This window comes from Pipistrellus kuhlii, unplaced genomic scaffold (genome assembly GCF_014108245.1).
Source record: "Pipistrellus kuhlii isolate mPipKuh1 unplaced genomic scaffold, mPipKuh1.p scaffold_m20_p_4, whole genome shotgun sequence".
Taxonomy (NCBI): domain Eukaryota; kingdom Metazoa; phylum Chordata; class Mammalia; order Chiroptera; family Vespertilionidae; genus Pipistrellus; species Pipistrellus kuhlii.
The window spans coordinates 82776007-82798413 of NW_023425540.1; the positions used below are offsets into that span (position 1 = coordinate 82776007).

General features: G+C 44.1%; 1 protein-coding gene across 7 annotated transcripts in view; it reads right to left on the reverse strand.

Annotated features, from left to right (window-relative positions):
- The window catches only part of SNX29 (sorting nexin 29), a 413174-nt gene that overhangs the window by 223261 nt on the left and 167506 nt on the right, over positions 1-22407 (reverse strand). For all 7 annotated transcript variants that reach the window (XM_036411104.2, XM_036411105.2, XM_045571684.1 and 4 more), the window contains one exon: positions 15230-15312. In XM_036411104.2, the coding sequence (XP_036266997.1) occupies positions 15230-15312 (83 nt within the window). The remainder of the gene's footprint in view (positions 1-15229; positions 15313-22407) is intronic.

Sequence of the window (22407 nt, forward strand, 5' to 3'; positions counted from 1 at the left end):
ATGGAGAGCAGGCCTTTCTCCCAGCACTGCGGCCACCAATCAATGGACACTTACCAGCAGCCCCCCTCCCTAACATGCTATAGGATCTTGGACGAATGGTCAGCTCTGATAAGGTTTCCTCATTGGCAGAGGGAGCTCATAGGAGCACCTCCCACATAAGATTGACGTGAGGATTGAATGAGTAAGTGGACAGTTCTTCAAATAGTGCCTGGCACAGTCTGTGAGCACTCCATGAACGTTAGCTGTTTTATCGCCCCGTCCACCGAACATGCTGCTGCGTGGTTCAGCTCAGACAGGGAGATGGGAGAGTCCGCTCCATCGGCTTTGCTTGTAAGTTCTGTGGTCAGTGATGGCTCCATTAACCAACCCTCTCTCTCAGGGTTTCTTAGAGCCCCCAAGGAAGGACAGGACCCCCAGAGTGAACAGTAGAAATGAGGCATCCACTAATAGAGGTCCTAGAGAAGCAGGCAGGGCCAGGCCAAGTGGGGGACCCAGGACTCTGTGGCTTTATAACAGATGCTGCTCAAGTCTTCTCACCCGTGTTACCCCATGATGTTGCTGAGGTTAACCTTAGCAAATGTGGCCTCTGTAAGCCATGAACATCCCTCACGTCCATCCTTTGGACATGAACGCGATGAGGCCCTGATTTCTGAGGCCCAGTCACCCAGACACCGGCCCTGCCACGGGGCCACAGCTTGCTGCCCTCCCATCGCCCTTCTCTGTGTTAGTGATGAGCTTGCCATTCTCAGAACTATTAGGAATTACTACAGCATTCCTGGCAGAAAAATGCTGAGTGGAATGGAGGAGGAGAGGGGAAAAAAAATCCCTTTTATGAGAGTCATATATGGGCAGGAGCTACAAACAATTCAGGGCGCTAAAATTAATTCGCTCCCTTGCCAACTTGCCAATGAAGAGAGAGTGAGCATCGAGGCAGACTGTAATAAAAATGTAATGTGTACAGCACATATTTATTCATTTTTAGAAAATCTTCAATGCTGCTACCCTCCTTTTCCCATAAAATCTGACCATCCTACTCAGCTTCTATTCTTATCCCTTGCTCATTTGCGTAATTTTAACACTGCAGAATATAGCTAGCCTAAGAATGTTTTTTATAATTACACCCATCACAGGAACTGTCAGTATCTAATGAAGGATAATTTCAGCTATTATAAGAAGCTTAAAAGATCATTTTCATGAATAATTCGTAATATGAATCATTAAATTCAAACAATGTCAGAAATTTCAGAAAAAAAAAAGAAAAGAAAAATATTTTAGGTATGGAACAGTAACCATCCCTCTAAAGGCAGAGCGGAGCTTCTGACGTGCAAGAAACAACACAACACAGGGGAAGATCTTTTGTGAGGGGATGGAACATGCAAATCGGCTCATATCACTTCCCACTCCAAGTTTCTCGGCAGGTCCCCCCAGGCCTAAGGATAAACCCATGCCTCTTAGCAAGTCCCATGGATGCTCCTTGATCTGACCCCTGCCTGTCTCCCAGGCTTGTCTCTCCCCTCTTCCTCCCTCTGACGGAGTAAACCTGTCTGAAAAGTATAATAAAACAAACCTACTCTAGAAGCAGAACCAAGAGTGAGAGAGACACATCGTCCTGATAAACTGTTCGCACACCTGCATCCAGCCATACCTGCACTAGTCAGGATGTGTGTATGAGCGATTGGCTAGACCTGAGAAAACACACCTGTGAGATGTGTCCATCCTGGCAAAACCCCAAGGGCACTCTCTTCAGGAAAACACGATGACCAAAATACCACTCCTAATGTTAAAGGAAACGGGTCTGTGTCCCAGCTTGCAAACTGTAAAACATTGTGCATTAAAGATTCTTCAGAAAGAGAAATAATGTTTAGACCTTAAATAGGGGAGGAATGGTCTTGACCAAAAGACAAAAGATCCAACTTCCTAACTAAACCGCATGATTCCAGAAGAATACCCCTTGCTACAAAATGATGTGTTTTTTTCAAACTACAGGTTGTATCCTTTTCGTAAGGTGGCAAAAATAACTCAGTGAGTCACAACAGATGTTTGATAAAATGGAACAAGATATAAAGCCTGAGAATGTTTACATGTCATAAAGGTTAAGTGTTATTCCAGGAAGACTGTGTTCCAGTTAGATACATACACAAATGTGTGAGCTTAAAAGCTTATTTTCTACTGTGAGCCACAGGCAAAAAGGACTGAAAACCACTTTTATAAAAGGTGTCATCAGACCACAAGAAAATACATCAGATCAGAGAGGACATTTGATGATATGACATGTTGTTTTCAAACCAAAAGGCAACAAATGGGCACAGAGCCCATGCTTTCACTCAGTGATGATGATTCTTTCAAACGTTTTCCCCACCAAAATGGAGCTCCCGGGACATAAGGACACAGGTATACGGGGCTTATTGCAATGCTGTTCATAGTGGCAAAAACCTATTGTAGAAACAAACAAAAGGGGATCTATAGGAGAATGGTTTTTTAATGAGAGCATAGCCATGATGGACTCTAGTATGCTGATATTATAAAGACTAATTTTTAAAAATTAAAAAAATGAAATAACAATAAAAAGACTGATTTAGATCTGTATCTATTGATCTGGAGGAAGATTCATGACTATTAAGTGATACACTATTACTGGAAAAAGGCAAAATAGATCAGGGGCCAGCAAAGTTTTTCTTTAAAGAGCTAGATGGTATCTATTTTCAGTTTTCAGGCTACATGTTCTCTATTGAACTAGTACTCAACTCTTTGTTCGTATCAAGAAAGCACATATAGACAATACATCCATAGGTATGACTGTGTTCCAATAAAACTTTATTTACAAACACAGATGACACACCCATGAGCTATAGTTTGCCAACTCTGATAGAAACTGCAATTCCATTTTGGGGGGTGGGGAGAGAATTAGGTAGAACAAGAAAGGAAACATATGTATATAAAATATAGATCTGCATAAGTTTACATATATCAATTAACTCTGGTTGTCTAAAATGGGTAGCAATGGAGGTAAATTAACTTCTTTATACATCTCTGTATGGCCGGGCTTGTTATAAAGAATAGATATAACTATTTTAAAATTCCAATAAAATATTAAATAGAAAATACATAAAATAGAAGCTAACTAGTGATTGCTTTCACTAACATCAATTTTCTCATATATTTAACCTTTTTTCTAAATATGTTTTTATTGACTTTTAGAGAAAGAGAGGGATAGATAGAAACATCAATGAGAGAAAAACATCATCCAGCAGCTGCCTCATGCATGCCCCCTACTAGGGATTCAAGCCTGCAACCTGGGCATATGCCCTGACAGGGAATCAAACCAGTGACCTCTTGGTTCATGGGTTGATGCTCAACCACTGAGCCATACCAACCAGTTATTTAACCTTTTTTTCCTGCCCATGCAAATAACAGAAGAGACTTTATATAATTTATATTTAATTGGATTCCAATTATCATACAAAGAACTATATATGGAATACTATGCAACTATAAAAAAGAAGAATCTTTCCCTAGCTGGTTTAGCTTAGTGGATAGAGCATTGGCCTGTGAACTGAAGAGTCCCAGGTTTGATTCCAGTCAAGGGCACATGCCTGGGTTGCAGGCTCAATCTCCAGTGGGGAGCATTGTAGGAGGCAGCCAAATCAATGATTCTCTCTCATCATTGATGTTTCTATCTCTTTCTCCCTCTTCTTCTCTGAAATCAGTGTGTGTGAGTGTGTGTGTGTGTGTGTGTGTGTGTGTGTGTGTGTTGTTTTAAAAAAAAATGAAGGATCTCTTACCCTTTGAGACAGTATGAAAGGACCTAGAGAGTATTATGTTAAGAAAAATAAGCCAGTCAGCTAAAGATAAGTAACTCATTCATATGTGGAATCTAATGAACAAAATAGAACCAGAGACATAGAAGCATGGAAAAGACTGACAAATCTCAGAAGAAAGGTGGGGGCTGGGGGGAAGGGAATTAACTGAGTAACTTTATGCATATATGCATAGCCCGTGGACACAGACAATAGTGTGGTGAAGGCCTGAGGAGGGGTGGTCAAGGAGGTAAAGAGGGTTGGTGTGTGTGTAAGGGGGGAGGGGGGGGAGAAATATGTGTAATCTTTCAACAATAAAGATAAAAAATTTTTTAAAAGAAAATTTTACACCTAGAAAATGGTCCAAAGTAGGAAAAGTAATAAGTCATGAAAAACCAAGAAAATTTGTATTCTCCTCTGGGAGACCAAATGACATATAAAGAGTAGCTTAAAGCTTAAGCTTGTAAGCCTGGGCTCCACTGTTAATTGAACCAGGTAATTAGTTACTGTCCGTGTGGATCTTACACATGGATTGGTGGAGTTCACACCATCTGGTTACTGTCCACACCTTACACAGAGACTGGCTGAGTCCATACCATCGAGTTACTTGCCCACACCTTACACACAGACTAGTGGAGTTCATGCCATTCCATTACTGTCCACACATTACATGTGGACTGGCTGAGTCCATGCCATCCCAAGACAACATGACAGAGAAGTGGAAAGCAGAGATGTAGACGTGGGACTGAATCTAGTTTAATCAAATGCTCTGGGCACTGACCAGTAGCTGATCAACAGAATACAGGCCCATGTTAAATCCAATCCTTTATGCTGCAAGGCCACCCCAGATTCACATGGAAAATTAAGCTTGGGACATACAAAAAACTGATTACCTTACCTCTTGAAAATAAAAGGATGACTGTATCACCCAAACAGGGAGAGAACTTCAACGTGTTGAATTGACACCAATGTTCACATTTTACTTCTCCCCATTTCTCCAGTGAACTCTATTACCAACATTGCTAGCAAAGCCAGCACCATCATCTCCCACTTGTTCAATAAAAGCAGAGTAGCTGCTAATTGAGAAGTGTGGCAGAAACAGCTAGTGTCCTCTAGTAGCCATTCTTTCTTCCTTAACAAGAAAAATGCCAGATTTTGGCTGGGCATATGGTTGTCTGGGTTGAAAACCAAGACTGTGCTCCCCAGAATCCCCTGCAACTAGATGTGGCTGCATAAAGCTGTCACAAGCAAACTGCAGAAGAAAAGATTAGTGAACTTGAAGACTTGGCAATAGAACTATCCAAGATGAAACATACCAAAAGGGAGAAAAGAAAAAGACTAGGTAACCTGCCCAAGGTCACACTTACGACAAAGAACAGAGCCAAACCATAGTTTACAGCTTCATGCTCTAACACTTCCCAGTACAGGCTGCCTTCACGAATGCTGACCCTTCTCCTCTGGAAAAGAAGTGAGGAAGGAGGCAAAAGGCAACAGCTACCTTACATCCCATCAAACCCCGCTTTCTGTCATCTTGGCTCATGTTGCCAGCAGGCACTTGACATAATTTACATTCACATTGTACCTGATTTTCTTATTAAAAATCTTAACAATTTTTTGTGGGTTTTTTTATGCCATCAGCTTTCTTCTTAGCTCATGCAGTGTATGTATCAAGTGACTGGTAAGAGGTCTCCAAGCCCTTCAGGCTGGGGGTGTTCATCCCAACAGAGTTCACAGAGCAAAGATCTATACTGATTTGGGGAATATAGTGCTAAATTCTAATAATGCTGGAGGGTGTGTAAATGATATTTCCCCCTTTTTCTGTTTGTCTCTATCTTTAATTCTCTAGAATGAATATGGTTTCATTTTTTAACAAGGAATGTAAACACAAATTGTTTCCCAACAATGAAGATGCTGAAAAATAATTTCAAGGCAGACTGCTTTTGGCCCCTGGGTGTGTTTGGTTATTGTCAATTCCAAGCCTTCATTTACTCAGAAAGAAGGCGAGACCACAGGAGAAGGCCTCAAGGGGGTTGCCCAGCAAGGGGACCCCTGCACTCTGCTAATGGCATTACAATGAGACAAACCAGATGCAAATGACGGCAAGAGTAATCAAAGGTAGAGTTGAGTTTGGCCAAACTGGCTCCACCTGGAGGAAGGAGAGGCTTCTTTTGGAGGAACTGGGACCCTGAATGATGAGGTTATGAGGAAAGAAAAGGGAGAAATAGGAAGGTAAAGGGGAAGGCTGTCAAGGTGAGAAGTGTGAGGTACAGTATGTACCTATAATGCCCGTCCCTCTTCTCCCAGCCCAGGTCAAGGGCACCCTGCAGCACATTGATTGCATGGCTCAAGTCCACATCCTCACCTATTCTGCTCACCCATTCCAGGAGCACAGGTTTCAGTCCCTATCGACATGCAGTCTGTAAGCTCTATGATGTAGATACTGTGTGTCACTCACCTCTGCATCAGGGCATCCACCATCCACCAGCCCACCACTCACCATGTGTGCCTTGGACAATGACAGCCACAGCAACCTGACACTCACACAGTGGATGGCAGGGACTGCAATCTAGACCATTTGGCCCCACTACACATTCTCACTGACCTTTCTAAGCTCCAATTCCCCCAACTGTAAAGTGAGGATGATGATAATACTGACCTCACAGGAAGGTTGCCTATTCAAAGAAGCTAGCACGGGGCCTGGCATATTATCCATATTATCAATTATTATTATTATAAAGTACTCAGCAAATTCATTTGTTCATTGACTCATCCATCTACTAATCTCCTACTGGCTGCCAGGTATCAGTTTCAGAAGCTGGGTGCACAACAGTATCAAAACCAGGTCAGTCCCTACTTTCATGGAGCTTACATCCTGATCAATATTGATCAAATATGTCACTACAGGGGAAATAAACATTTCATATACAAAAGTAGCAGCAACATGCTCTAGCCAGTTTGGCTCAGTGGATAGAGCATTGGCCTGGGGACTGAAGGGACCCAGGTTCTATTCCGGTCAAGGGCACATGCCTAGATTGCAGGCTCAATCCCCAGTAGGGGGCGTGCAAGAGGCAACCAATCAATGATTCTCTCTCATCATTGATGTTTCTATCTCTCTCTCCCTCTCCCTGCCTCTCTGAAATATTTAAAAAAAAACAAACAAAAAAAAAACAACACTATAGATCTGTAAGTGACACCTAGGAAATGATGGTGGGAACCACAGAGAGCTTCCTGGGGCAGTGGCAACTGCGAACAGGAGTGTGACGAGCAGAGATTCCAGACAGAGTGAGCAGAAGAAAGTGGGGGAGAGGCAGTGTGTTTCTACCAAAAAGCAAAGAAGGAAAGTGAGGCCTTAACCCCAGGCCAAGAGACAGGCTTTCTCTCTGTATAGGATGTCTACTTTTCAGTTCAATCCAAGAAAACAACTTAGACAAGTCCCCGTCAGCCGAGGTAACCAGCATCATTACCCACTTGAGCAAAGCAAAACGACCCGCCGCCTATGAAAGCTGTAATTAAAAACTTAAAACTGAGCCATTTTCAGAACTAAAGTGGCATTTAACACAGCAGGCCACCTGTCTGCTCCCAGGAAGGAAGGAAGCTGAACACCAAACAGGACGCTGACTGACAAACGCCCGACAGTCAGCACAAAGCCGAGACAGCTCTAAAGTGAGGATGATGATAATAAATACGTGTCTGGCCCAGGCCCCAAGAAGAATGGGAAGCGCCCAGGTGCTCCTGTTCTGTCTGGGTCTTTGTTTCCTACCGAACAATAGAACAATAAAAAGGAAACGAACAGAAATCGTGGATTGACAGTTGGCATTTCCAGACAATGGCGTTTGCAGTGATTTAGGAGAGGAAAGCATTCTGTGGGGACAGAATCGAGTTGAGCGAATAGAACATCATCCCTTGTCAGGGTCTCCAGAGAGAGAGGATCACCTCTAGGGCCACGGAGTGGATTCTCTGGCAATTAAGACCCTGGAGCCAGTAGTGATGGCACTAAGGGGTGGCTGGGGGATCCTTCCCACAAAATTTCCATCAGCCTCACCTTCCCCAAAGCCACCCGGGGCAGAGACTGCAGCCCACCTATCCAACAGCCAATTCCTTATGTGCCAATTAAGCAACATTTCCCAGCATCCTTGCTGAGGGCCCCAAGAGCTATATGTAAGTAGAAGTCATTAGGGGACGAAGTGGAGGTCCCGAAAAGCTCCTTAAAAGTCAGCTCATTATCCTTAAAGTGTTAAAGCCTTATAGAATCCACCTGTGAAATGGACTTCTACTTCCCCCTCTACCTCCCTGAAATGCAGACGGGATGGATGGAACACCAGCCACTACTTGGGTACCATGAGGGAATCATGAGGATAACAAGCCATGCACTAAGGGTGCTAGAGCAAAAAAGGGAAAAGCAGCCTGAGTCTCAATGATCACAAAATCACACTAGCCCTGGACTAAAGTACTTACCTCTGGGCTAGCGTTAGAGAAGAGAAACACCTTGTTTCTGCTGTTTGGGTTTTCTTTTTAATGCAGCCAAACCTAGTCCACCTGATACACAAGCCTGAATAAACTTACAAATTCAATAAAAACAAAGGCATGCTATGAGAGGCAGTGTCAAGAAAAGGCCCCCCAACCCCCTATCTAACACAACAACCAAACATCTCGTATATAAAAGTGCTGGAGCCACCGCTGTTTCCCTTGCTACTCCGGCTGCAAGGTCACCTGCGTTTTTGCTCCCAACATCCTCTTTTCTCGTGTCAGAACCCATCCCATTTCTGGAGGCCTGCCCCTCTCCCATTTCCAGTCCAGTGTGACTGCATGGGGCTGCTCCCAATCACCCCCTGCCAGGAAGAAGCCACATGAGCCTGGCTTACACCCCCTTCTGATCCCAGGATTAGCAAAAGTGAGATATGCCACCCAAGCTGGGCCAATCAGAGTTAATCTGGAAACACCAGTGGGTGCAAGGAGTAAGGATACCCTCAACTGCACTTATAACTTTTAATACTTTTTATTAATCTGAAAGAAATATGGAAAATTATCTGTTAAATTTAGTGGTGAGCACATTATGGGTGTTGAGTACATTACTCCCTGGACCTTTCCAGTAAATTATAATTTTTTTTTAAATACAGAGCATGGGTTACTTTGCCTTCCTGAGCAGTAATAAGAGCCAGGAACTGAGGCAACCTGTTCAGATATTAAAAGATCAGGAAACTAATTAATCACACAAATATTGTTTCACCAGGATAATAGACTGCAAGTTGCAAAGAGGTTTACTCTATAATTACCACCATAATTATTCACTCACTTTCAGAAACTGATGTACAGGTGTTCGGTTAATGTGCTTTAACCTTCCACGGCCTAGACACCCTTCAAAATGCACCGCCAATCCAAAATGACGTTTGCCTGTCATCCCTTTGAAACTTCAAATAATTCTATCAAGTCAGCAAAATGAAACTTTTGGAGCTCCGAGATAAAAACTGATTCCAGAGTTGGGAGGCAGTGCATGCAGAGCTGAGATTCCACCAGCTCACCCACTGGAAAACCTGGGCCTGCCTTTGCCTCCACGCTCTACTGCCCCTTCCTCGGGCACCTCCTCGCATTTACTGTGGAAGGAGGAGCCTTCATGGAAGAAGAAAAAAATGTCACCTGCATGACTTGCCTACATACAACACTGCCACTGGGAAGTGTGTCCCCAATCTGATGTCCAGTTCCGAGTCCCTCACACTGACCCAGTCCTTGCCCCCGTGTGGCTCTGGCACATGATTAGATTTCAGTTGCCCAAAGAGAAGAGGGGAATGGATTTTGCCTGAGACCAGGTCAAGGAGCAGATGGTAGGCAGTCAAGTCACCTGGCCCAGGCAGAGTCCGCCCACCCAGGCAGGCATCCCTTGGGTAGCCGTCACACACCACCTCTGAGGTACTATGTAGATCAGGGGGTGATTTTGGCTTGACTTCTAGGCTAGGCGGATGACTGCTATGGTTAATTTCATGTGTCAATATGGCTGGTCATTTCTAGATATTTAGACCCCAGATGTTTGGTCACTCAGTAGTCCAGATGTCACCAAGAAGGTACTTTTTAGATATGAGTAACTTTTAAACCAGTACACTTGGAGTAAAGCAAACTACCCTCCATAATGTGGGTGGGCCTCATTCAATTGGCTGAAGGCCTTAAGAGAAACACTGAGGTCCCCAGAAGAAGGAAGTCTCCTCCATACTTGAGTCGCAACATCAACTCTTCCCTGGGACTCCAGTCTGTAGTCTACTCCACAGATTTTTGAGCTCCCAGCATCCACAATAGCTTGAGCCAATTCCTTCAAAGTCAATCAACCCTAGATAGATAGATGATAGATAGACATAGATAGATAGATATTAATAGATAGATAGACATATACATGTGTGTATACATATATTTGTGTATATATATACATGCGTGTGTGTATGTATGTGTGTATGAATTGGGGTGTTTGTATGTGTGTACGCCTTTCAGAAAAGGGAAAAGGACAACATGGTCTCTCTTTTTTTTTAATATATTTTATTGATTTTTTTACAGAGAGGAATGGAGAGAGAGAGAGAGCTAGAAATGTTGATGAGAGAGAATCATGGACCAGCTGCTTCCTGCATACCCCCCACTGGGGATGTGTCTGCAACCAATGTATTATACATGCCCTTGACCGGATTCGAGCCTGGGAACCTTCAGTCCGAAGACCGATGCTCTATCCACTGAGCCAAACCGGTTTTGGCGACAACATGGTCTCTTCATCCCAGTTAATGACTGATATAAAATTGGTTATTTTTGACAGACGTACCTTTGCCACATCCTTGGACACTCTTTCTACTGCAGACCCTTACAAACTACCGGGTGTTCCTTCTGAGACCCTAGAGCACAAATCCAAAAATAAGAGTACTGGGTAGATATGAGGTTCCTTTCTAAGGAGCCACACAACTGGCTTAGAAGATAGAAACCACATGCATTGAAGTGAGTGCCCAGCACAGCAGCATGAACAGGCTGCCCACCATGGCATTAACATTCTTGCTGGAAAGCAGCGCTCCAGCCAACACAGCCCTCCCCATGCCCCTTTGCTTCTAGGTGGGACCATATGACCAGTCCTCACTGAAGCATCATGAGCAGAGTGTGTGGGTCACTTCTGGTAGAAGGAGGGAGTAACAATAATTATCATCCTCTTCCTCCTATCTAGTATTGTCATATCACTTCCCCAAATGTTGTTCCTTCTCAGAGAATGCTGTTCCCATCTATATTAACTTGCTATCACTCTGAAATCATGCCTCAGAGGTCTTGGATAGAATCTGGCAACAAGTTTTGATTAAACACCAGCTGTATACTTGACCAACACACACTAAGACAGTTCATCCTCTCTGTGTGGTCAGACTACATACACAAGACAGGACAGCAAACTCCCTTGTGAGAGCAAACAGTGGAATTCTAGACCTTGGCTACTACTCATCATTAGTAACAGGAGCTTAGGAAACTGAAAGGTCTAGGGTGATTAGATTAAGTGAGGAGAAGAGCTGGCTCTCACAATAGATGCAACATCTGGGCTGATGAGGCTAAAGGGAGTGGCATTTCCAGAAGAAGAAATCAGATGAGCAGAGAGGATCAGAAAGTGGTTGGGTGGGGAGACAAGTGTGACTGCGATGGAGCCTCGTGATGAGGAGGGAGAGGGTGCTGGACAGAGATGAAAAGGCCACATTTTGGTGGAAGGTAAAGAGGCGAAATGTGTGAACACTCACTTCGGATCCCATGGAATCCCATGGTGGGTGGGCCCAGGGAACGCACCGCATTAGCTCATACAGTGATGGTGAACAGCTTCCACTGCACTCCTTGCCTCCCTACCCGGTCCTCTTAATTGGTGGTACCTATTTAGAGAAGCAAGCCAAGACCAAATCTAAATTTAAGAAGAGAGGAAAAAAAAAAGTAACCTTGATTGACTTGAGACAGCTACTGCTGGCGGAGAATTGGAGAATGTTGGCACATTTGCAACATATTGGCTGACCCTAAAGGCCATTAATTCGGAAATGATATCCTACAAGGCTGTGGTTCCAACGGCCAAGCACTGGGATGTTTAATGACTCAATGTGAAGCTAGATGACTCAATGTGAAGCCAAGATTAAGAACCAGGGCTCTACATGGGAGAGAGGGCAGATGGTTTATAAGGAAACTAGTGGGAAGAGCAGCTCCTGTCTTGCCAGGTTGCTGAGAAGATTAAACCAGAACTGCTGGCAGCCTCTTGCCAGCATGAGATCACCTGCCTGAGCCAACACACAGTGGGGCACGGACCTGGGCATCAGTGCAAGGAACCTTGTGTGTGTGTGTGTGTGTGTGTGTGTGTGTGTGTGTGTACACACCTCTTCCCACTCTGCACTCATGACACAGCCATGAGCCTGCAATTAGCACAGTGGGCGCATGCACACCATGGGAACCTGCAAGCACCCTTTCCTCCCGGAGGGCTAGATGTTAAACATTTACCAGCACACACAGCCAATACATAAGGGAGTGGGGGAAGAGAGGGAGAGGGAAGGAGGGAGGGAGGGAGGGAGGGAGGCAGGACACTGAGTAATGGGGGAGAAATATACTGGTATTGTTTGAGCCGCTGGATCAAGCCGTCCCTGCATATGGGAACTTCAAGACTTCTGTTTTGTTTAAGCAGGGGTAAAGTGAATCTTATGATTCTTGTCACAAAAGAATAGTGGAACCATGGGGGAATCAAGTCATGTGCTAAGGGTAGTTACAAGGACCTGAAGAATCTGGTCGAAGGCACAGCAGAAAGCAGTAGTTATGAGGGGCACATCATGGCACTTCACTGGGTGGCACTGCTGAGCTCTCCTAGCTACCATGGACCTTCAGGCACCTGAATGCAGGCGGATAGGTCCTACTACAGCTGCTCTTAGGTTTCCACTCATCGAATTATAAATATGAATGGGTTTAAGTTTACGCAAGGCGCTCTGAACACAGCAAGGAACACAGGCAAGGCCCCTGCCCTTGTGGACTGTCAGGGTGGGACAGACAGCAAAGAAGGGAATCCACAACCAGGAGCCTCTGAGGTGCTGACAAGTGCTGTGATGACAATAAAGGAAGTGATGGAATAAAGAGTGAAGGAGAAGGCACAGCGGGGGGGGGGGGGGGGGGGGGGGGGAGGTGGCATCTGAAAGAGACCTGTTGGCCAAGGCAGGCTCAGCCATGCAGAGACAAGGAGGAGCAGCCCAGAGGAGGGACAAAGGCCCTGAGGGAGGAATCAGCCTGAAGGCCAGTATGACGGGGTGAGACAGCAAGGGGAGGGTGGAGAGAGATGGGGCCAGAGCATGGGGAAGCCCCAGATCACACAGAGCCTGAGGCCACCATCAAAGAGTGTGCAATGGGGTTCTAAGCAGCAGAGTGATGGGATCTGATTCATCATCCCTTGAGGCTGAATAGTCCTCTAGAACCAGACACAAACACACACAGTCATGAGCTAGCTTTCCTTACGACTCAAGAAGCTGGCCTCAAATAAAGATGTCCTTGCCTTTGTGCACACTGGGGGCAAGAACATGAGGCTGACCAAGAAGAGACAGCCCAAGGCCTACATAATTGAGGCTGAAACAATGTCCCCAGAACCCTCTCACCCATGATCAACCATTTCCTTGACTGTCAAGTCATCTTTTCTGAAGCCCAGGAAAACCGAGACCCTGAAGTGAGAGCATGAAGTACGTGCAGTGGCAAACTGTTAAAGAATTTGTTCCCAAGCCTCCCTCATTTGAAATGTCAAGTTCCTTCCAGTAAATCTCCCAATTACTCTGATCACCACTGGCAACAGGCCATTTCTTCTCCCACTATCCCTGAGCCTATGGCAGATTAATTAAAGGGGGAAGCCAACAGGAGCTTGCAGCCTTAAATCCATCTCTACGGGATGGGCCTGTAATGGCTGGGACAGATGACAGTGGAGTGAACCCAACAAGAGGGAGGGTGAGAGGATGAGCCTCACATAGCAGCAGCAGCAGCAGACACTGCACATTTGGAAAAACAGAGTCCGGAGAAACACCACCCTCCCCGAGGACAGAATGGATGCCATATCCAGTAAGGAACTAACAGTTGGTCAGGACCATATAAGCTTTCAAAAAGAAACTCAAGCTGGAAAACAGAGGCAGGGGATTGGTGCAGTTATAGTTATAATCAACAAGAAGTTCAGAATTGAACTATCAGTTACAATCAATAAGAAGTTCAGAGTTGAACTATCACATCAGATACAGCTGAATTCAAGGCCTCAAAGGACCTGATCAGACTCGGTTCCTCTCTGCCTCTCAGTTCAGCTCCTCTCTGTATGTGATGGCCTCATCCACAGCCTCCAAGGCCAACAGAGAGGAAGAACCCTTCCTGAGCCTACCAGAGCCTGAGACCCAGCGAGAGCACCAGCTAAGATCAAGCGCAGGACAGAGGGTGGAGCCCCACCTCTGACACTGATTGAGGATGACACTGATTGAGGATGCTGGTCATATGAAAACCAGAGCAAGTGGGATGGGTACCACAGAGGACACAGATGCCCACTACAACCAGTTAGCAAAGGCACATTTGCAGAATGTTCTTTCATGATAGAAGTAAGCTAACTAGTTCCAGTGCCCATAAAATCAGGATGTTGTTGTAATGCATCACTTTACCCAATTGAGAATCTCAGCAATCAGGTAGGAGGTAGGGAATGAGGCTGAGGGCATTACTGTGGTGGAGGTCTCCTCACAGGCACATGGCCCCAGGATAGAGGCCCTTCTCCAAGAGCTGTGATGACTGCAGCTACTGAGGGGCCTCCTGAGGACAGTGCTAGGGCAGTAGTGCTGGGGCAGAAGTATGGTTCAGTGAATGGACAACTCCTCCATTGCAACTGACCATCTGGAGAAAGGCTAATCACTTTTCTATCTACTTGTATTCCTGATTAATAATACGTATTAGTAATGACTAACATTTACTCAGTACTTCCTCTATGGTAGGTGTCTACATGGATTGCCTCATGAGATAGACATTATCAATGAGTCCTATTTTATACATGAGAAATGGAGGTGAAGAGAGATAAGGAAACTTAACCAGAGCTGGGCTGGAAGCTAATCAGCCTAAGTCCAGAGCTTGGATCTCCGCTGTGTTGGCATTCTGCTGCTCCCACCCCTAGCCAACGCGACGTAATCATGCTGCTAGGTTATAAGTGGTGTCCCAAGACTCTAGACTTAAAATCCCCTAAGTACACAAATTGATATGACTGTTAATAATCTAGCAAATAAGTCTTACAATATTAGTTTAACAAGAATACACAGCAGGGTTTTCCATCTAATTAATTTTTCAGAATCCTGCTTTTCTAATTCATCCGCATATGCACTGGTTACCTGTTGAGTGTCTACTATGTGCCATGCACAGGAGTGATAAAATGCAAAGGCTTAGCCCCCTCCCACCCAGGCTGGTCTCCCCCTCACCTTCAGCTGTTTGACCTTCTCTTTTCAGCATCTGGACAGCTCCTACATACTTCTTCAGCTGGACTTTGAGCACCTCATTTTCCCTGTAGGTAGAAGAATGTTTAAAAAAATATTTTTAAAAATTGGCAATTAGACTGAAGGCCGGGGTTGGGGGAGGGGTCTGTGTGAAAAGATGAGTTAACAAAGGCACATGTGCAGAATGCCTTCAAGAACTGTTCTTTCATGATGGGAATGAGCTAACTGGTTCCAGTGCACATAAAATCAGGATGCTGATGTGCTATGCTCAGGTAATTTGAATCTATCAATCTGTTAGGTAACTATTCTGTGCCAGGCACTCTGTAATATACTCTCCATTTACAGAAGAACAAACTAAGTACTGTATATTCAACCTGGGGAATACTCTTAATATTTTTATTAACTATAAAATGTTTTTTTTATATTATAAAAAAGATATTCATTATTTGCCAGGCATCATATGAAGTCTTTAGGTATCTCATTTAATCCTTCCAAGTATTATCAGGACATCAATTTTAGAGATGAGGCATAAAGAGGAGAAGCAGTGGACAAAGTCTATCCCTTTGTAAGATCATGCTGTGAAGCATGGAATTCAGGCTAAAAGACCCTACTCTGCTCAATTTCCTCTCCAGGTACACTGGCTAAGAAAAAGAATATGGGGATTAGGGACAGAAAACCACCATTTGTTGAGTATTTATGACATAGCTCAGACTATACATATATGACCTTGATGAATCAAGCACACACTCGTTCATTTATTCATTCTTCATTCAGTGGGAAAATGTTTATTAAGTGCCTACGATATGCCAGGCATAATGACACTATCATATTCTCCCCATGTTATAGCAGAGGAATTGGGGTATGGATTAGGTCTCCAACCATAGTCACAAGTAAGGCACACTAAAGAGATCCAAACCCAGGTCTGTCGGCACCTAAGGCTCAGGAGAGCTGTTCTCTGTCTCCTGTAGGACTTGGACTTGGCTGCTTCACCAGCTACCCCAGACAGAGGTGCCTCCTCCCCATTTCTTGTTCTGCTCCTCCCCTCAAAGCCCTATGCCCAAATGCTTTTGAATGAGCTAGAGCATTTCCTCACAGCAAAATAGCTGTAAGATTGGGTTTCTTTTATGCTCATAAGAATAAATTTAAAAGTAAAAATGCTCACTTTAAAATTTAGAACACATTTAAAAAAGAAATGCGAAAATCAGCTGAAAATCCACAGCCTTGAAAATAAACCCAACATTTTTATAATTTTTCTATCATACCCCTCACTAGACATACATACACACACACACTCCTAAATATAATTTTATGTGGATGAAACATCTTTCACACTCCTTTAATCTTTTTCTGTTTGAAGTGTTATTCCCTTGTTTACTGTTCCATTCACCACTTCCCCATAGTAATCAATGTTTAAAACCTGATATACATATTAATGCTGCCCTCCATGCTCACAGTCACTAACTACACACCTGATATACTCAGGTAGTTTACTTTATAAAACCGGATTATAAATTTTTCTACAACTGGGTTTGCCTCATTTAAGAGCACAGTTTACTCAGGGGAAAGCCTGAGACCGCCCATTGCTGGCTCTGCCGTCTGCTTTCAGTGCACTTGATGACATCTTCGCCCGCAAAGACAGTGCTATATTTGCATTTTGCTTTTCTGCACTACTTTGGCAGAAAGAATATCTGCACCAACTGCAGACACTACCATATACTCAGGGGTCCCCTGAGAACTCCACATTCATCTCAGAAGCTTTAGAGGAAAAGTACAGAGGAGCCCCTTCATTAGCTCCCTCCCCCTAGACAGCCTGCCATGGTGTTCCTACAGGTATCTGCACTTTCTCCGTCTGTGATATGAATAGCAAACATATGAAACTCAACAACTAACAGGCCTTGAAAAGGCCTGTGGGAGAAAAAAAATATTCCCTGATGTATGCGGATTTACAGCTTGTTTCCTTGGGTTCCTTAACCAGAGTCTTGTCACTCATCCCAGGCTAGCCCTAATCTCCTCATGCGAATTCAAGTCACATATGACCTGAAAACTAAGGAAAGGGCATTTATATGCACTTCTATGTGGTATAATTTAACATGGTTTGTGACAGAGCACCCCCAAGAGGCAGGCTGGGCAGGCTCACTCCAGTTGGCTGACAGGTGCGTCACATCTACATCTGGCTGCTCTGTCTCATTTGCTCACACCACACAGGCTGACCCTCAGCTCCCTTATTCATCTTCGACTCAGCACTGAAATAAAAAAGGGCTGCTGTCTTCCAGTTTGGATCAATCTTTTAATAGAGTCTTAAGACTATCTGAATATCATACCTAACAGATAAAAGCCAAGATCTTTAATATAAATCTGACTTCTATCAAAATGAGGAGGAACCATGTAGGATATATCAAACCACTGAGTCAGACATCTTTGAGAGCCATAAACTCATCCCAGTCCAGTTTGTATGAATGAACTTGTTTGCCTTTGGGGGAAATGAACACTTCCAGGTGCCTGGAACTGCTTCTGAATAAAACTCAAACACCTGGAGGATACACTGGCTGCTCCAAAAAGGCAACTGGCTCCTGATTCCCATCCTGCAGCAGGATGAGGCCCATTTTTTTTTTTTTTAAGTAATTTTAGATTCACATGAAATTGCTAAGACAATAGCAAGAGGTTGGCCTTATGGTCACACCCTATGTAACTATGGGGCAATGGCAAACCAAACTCTGAAAACGTGTGTGCATGGTCCTATCAAGTGCATAACAGTCCTCTGCCCAGCACACCCATACAATGGAACACAGGCTTAAAGGACCACTGCAGGTCCAGCAATGAGTAAAGCAAACCAGGTACAAGTACAAGAGGGAAGAGGGGATGGGCGGCTTTGGCAAACTACAGAGCCCCATCAAGAGATATCTTAGCCCCAAGAAAATAATTCCTAGGCTCTAGACAACTAATCTGCAACCAGACTGAATTTGGAAACAGAAGAACAGAATTCATCATTCTTATCATTACCCAGGTCTCTGTTGTGATTATCAAATAAAAATGCCTTCTCATTTGATACTTCATGAGACAACAGAATGGATCAATTAATTAAGCACATTCTACCTATGAATTACAATAATGACTGAGGCCCATCTCATCAGAGGCCTTCGACCCATCACAAGTCACGAGCCAGGAGTCTGTCAATCTAAATAGGTGAGAGGCAAGGTGAGCAACAAGACCAAACCTGACCAGGGCTCTGGTGCCATCAGCACCCACCTTAGCCCAGCAGTCTGTCTTCAGAGCCTGGGCACCTAACCTCTTCACTATACACTGTGTTGCACATGTGTCGGGGGAGGATATTTACATGCATGTACACATGTATGAGAGAGTGAGAGCAACAGAGCCCAGAAGGCTATATACATCTGGCGGGTGATGAAGCTACTGGGGTGCAGCCATCCCTTGGTCTTCTCTTTCTCTGGTGAGGCATCTCCCCACCTACACCCGTCTACACTGGTGGCAGGGGAGTGAGTGAGCCTGTGAGGACAAGACCTCTGAACAAGGAAGCACAGATGGCTGGCTTAGGGCAGCTACATCTTAGGGCAACTTTCCTTCCTATTTCATAGGACTTGCCTCCTCTCTGGCCCTAAGGTGTGCCGGCTCAGCAGAAAATCACCAACAACACCTGGCTCTTTTTGCAACTAACTGAGTGATTTCATTAAGAGTCCATCTGAAAAACCATCTAGAAAAGTTGGGGGAAGGGGCGCTGTTACTGGCAGTGTTTCCCAAAGTGAGGTACGCGTACCCCCAGGGGTACGGGAAGAGTTTGGTGGGGGTACATGTTGCGCCGGAATTTGGTGGGGATATGCACTGCATCGTGCTTAGCTGCGCCTAATTCTACGTTCTCGTGAGTACGAGGGGTACTCAGCATTATGAAAATTATAGAAGGGGTACACATATGTCAAAAGTTTGGGAAACACTGCAAGGAACCATCAGTGCTGACCTTCCAAAATGGGCTTCCTGGGAGTCCTGAGGGTTCAACCCGTTTCTCCACCTCCATCCTGAGTCATCACTAGTGCCACAGGGACAGCTGGTGTACTTCCCACGCTCTGCTCTGTGGCCAGTCGGGGGCCCACATCTGTCAATGGCTGTCCCCATAGATTTCGTCTTTCAGCTGCAAATCACTCATCTGCCTCACAGGATGACCACAAAAGCTAAAGCCACACCTGTTAAAGCTGCCGAGGATGTGGAGCCACAGGAACTCATTCACTGCTGGTGGGAAGGCAACATGGTGCAGCCACTTTGGAAAACAGCCTGGGGGTTCTTACAAAACCAAACACACTCTGACTATGTGATCCAGCAACCTGGCTGCTTGGTATTTACTCAGGGGAGTTGAAAACTTAAGTCCACACAAAACCTTGCACACAATATTTAGCAATTTTATTCATAATTGCCAAAACTCGGAAGCAACCAAGATGACCTTCAATAGGTGAATGGATAAACAAACTGTGGTGCACCCAGAAAATGGAATATTATTCAATGGTGAAAAGTAATGATCTATATAGCCATGAAAAGACAGGGGGGCGACTAAAATGCATATTTCTAAATGAAAGAATTCAATTTGAAAAGACTGTATACTTGGAATCCAACTATATGACATTCTGAAAAAGGCAAAACCGTGGGACGGTGTAAAGGTCAGTGGTTGCTAAGGGTTGTGGGGAGAAATGAATAGGTGGAACATGGGGGATTTTTAGGGCAGTGAAATTAATCTGAGACAATAATGGTGGGCACAAGTCATTATACATCTGTCCAGACCCACAGAATGAACACCACCAAGAGTGAATCCTGATGTACACTATGGACTTTAATAATGATGTATCAGAATTGGTTCATCAGTTGTAACAAATGTGCCCTACCAATGCAAGATGTTAATAAGAAAAATTGGGAAAGAAGGCAATGAAGGAGTGAGAATAAGGGAACTCTCTGCTTTGGTCATGTTTCTGTAAATCTAAAACTGCTCCCAAAAAACCACTTGTCACCCTTGTCATTTGCCAAGAGAACTGCTGAGCCTCCCTGTAGGTACCTACAAACCTGGCTGACCCTGACCCTTTGGGTATCTACAAACCTGGCTGACCCTCCCTTCTCTCCAGTCAGCGCTGAACAGAGTCAGCTCCTGCGAGTGTCATGTCGTGGTGAAGATGAATGAGGCTGCAAGTGCAGATACATTCTGTGGGAGACAGTGCAGCGTTCATCCTGGCACGGGGCTGAGAGGTGAAACACCTCAGAAATAGTGATGGGGCCGGAGCTGGCGGCCTGAGAAAAGTGGGAGGGGAACAAGCAGTCTGGGGAAAAATGACTTTTCAACGTTGTTGTATTTTGCAGTGATCATGACCTTGAATATTTGGGAGTTGCTGTCCATACCATAAAGCCAGGAGATTTATGCCTCCCTGCCTGCCTGCCTTTGTTGGCGGCTGCGAGGGACAGACAGTCACTTTTACAGACAGCCTGGTCACTTAGCCGTGCTCTGACAGTGGTCAGGTGCGGTTATGGATAGTGCCTCCCTCGCGCCAGAGTCTGGGTTGGGAAAGCAAATTCCTGTAGTTGTATATTACTGTGATGTTTTTTGTTTTTGTTTTCTGTTTTGTTTTTGAAGTTTAGAATTTCTTTACTGTTCTTTTAGTCCTTAGATTGCATCCCTCTAAAAAACGTTATACTTAGCATCATTTGAAAATAATTCCATTTTGGGGTGATAATGTTATATATAGTTAGATTCCGGGTGTTGTTTCTAAACACTTATATTAATTTAGTTAATCCTTACAACTGCCCTATGAAGTAGGTTTAGTTGTTATCCCTATTTTACAGATGAATATATTTTTTGCTCTCTTGATTTCAGGTTCATTTGCATAAACAAGAAAATAGTACTATTTTGTTTTGTCATTATGGTTTGATATAGGGAAAATGGCAGATAAAAATTGAGGAAAAGGAAAATTTTGACTAGGAAATTAGATGGTATTTATAATTCGGGACCCTGAGGATAGTATAAGTATATTGTGGGACTGAAAGGGGAGCTAAGGCACAATAGACAATGAATTTTTGAAATATGTATAAAAGATGGACCAAGTACCAATCTTATAATTTTTGTATATAACTGCTGTGCCCTGTAGAACTTCACCCATCTGGACAATGAGAGGGAGTTCTAGCTAGAAAAAAAACATAAAGTGGGGTTCTATACTTAACTGATCTGTTTAAAGAGCCAAAAAAGAAGATAGTTTTCTGTAAATAACACTACTTAGAAAGATTATACAATAATTCACTTTTAACCTTAATTTGGTTAACTGAGGTTCAACTCAATTATATATTCACACATTCCTCCATATTTATACCAGTATATGACCATTCAGTAATGTCACTTATGTATGTGCAAATATGTGTATAATATCAAATTTTATTACACTGTAACAGGATCCCAAGTTCAGAACTTATCCTTAACTTTCACAAGCATAACATCTTTTATTAAATGTTTAAATCTTAATGAAAAATTAGAAAACAATGCACCTGGAATCATCAAAACCAGTTGTAATTTACGTTACTGCTTGGCAAATATAATGTCCAAACCAGTGAATTAACTGTAATATTTTGATGGCTGTGAATTACCAAACGCACTTCACAGGGTCGCTGGTTTTGAATAATTATCCTTTGAGTGGTGCTGTCTGGGATTAAGGGTTGTTTGTTCTGACATTAGGGCAAGCATAATTGCTTTGACTTACAAACATTAATTACTGCAGTCACTGGAAGCTGTTTGAGAGGTACATGATTTGCTTCCTTTCCTGATGCTTTTAAAGAAAATGGCAGGGTGGCCAGCAGGTGTGTTTGGGTCGAGGGTGGGAGTTGGCAAGGCTTTCTGGAATCCTCAGATGAACATGTGAATACTTCTTTCTGTCTCCCCTGTACCCGCCCTCCCAGTCTGGCCATCCTCATTTCTTGCCTGGGTGGATGCTCAGTTACAGTAGCTGCCTTCTGGCCTGCACACTTGCCTGTTTCCACGCTTCCCCCACTCTTTGTTTTTCCCACATAGTATGTCATTCCCTTGCAACTGCCTTCAGGCTTAAACTTTACACTAATTTCCAAGCCTCAGGCTCCTCAGGATTTCCCGCACCCGCTCCCTGCTCCAGCATCCTGCCCCGCTCCAGCATCAG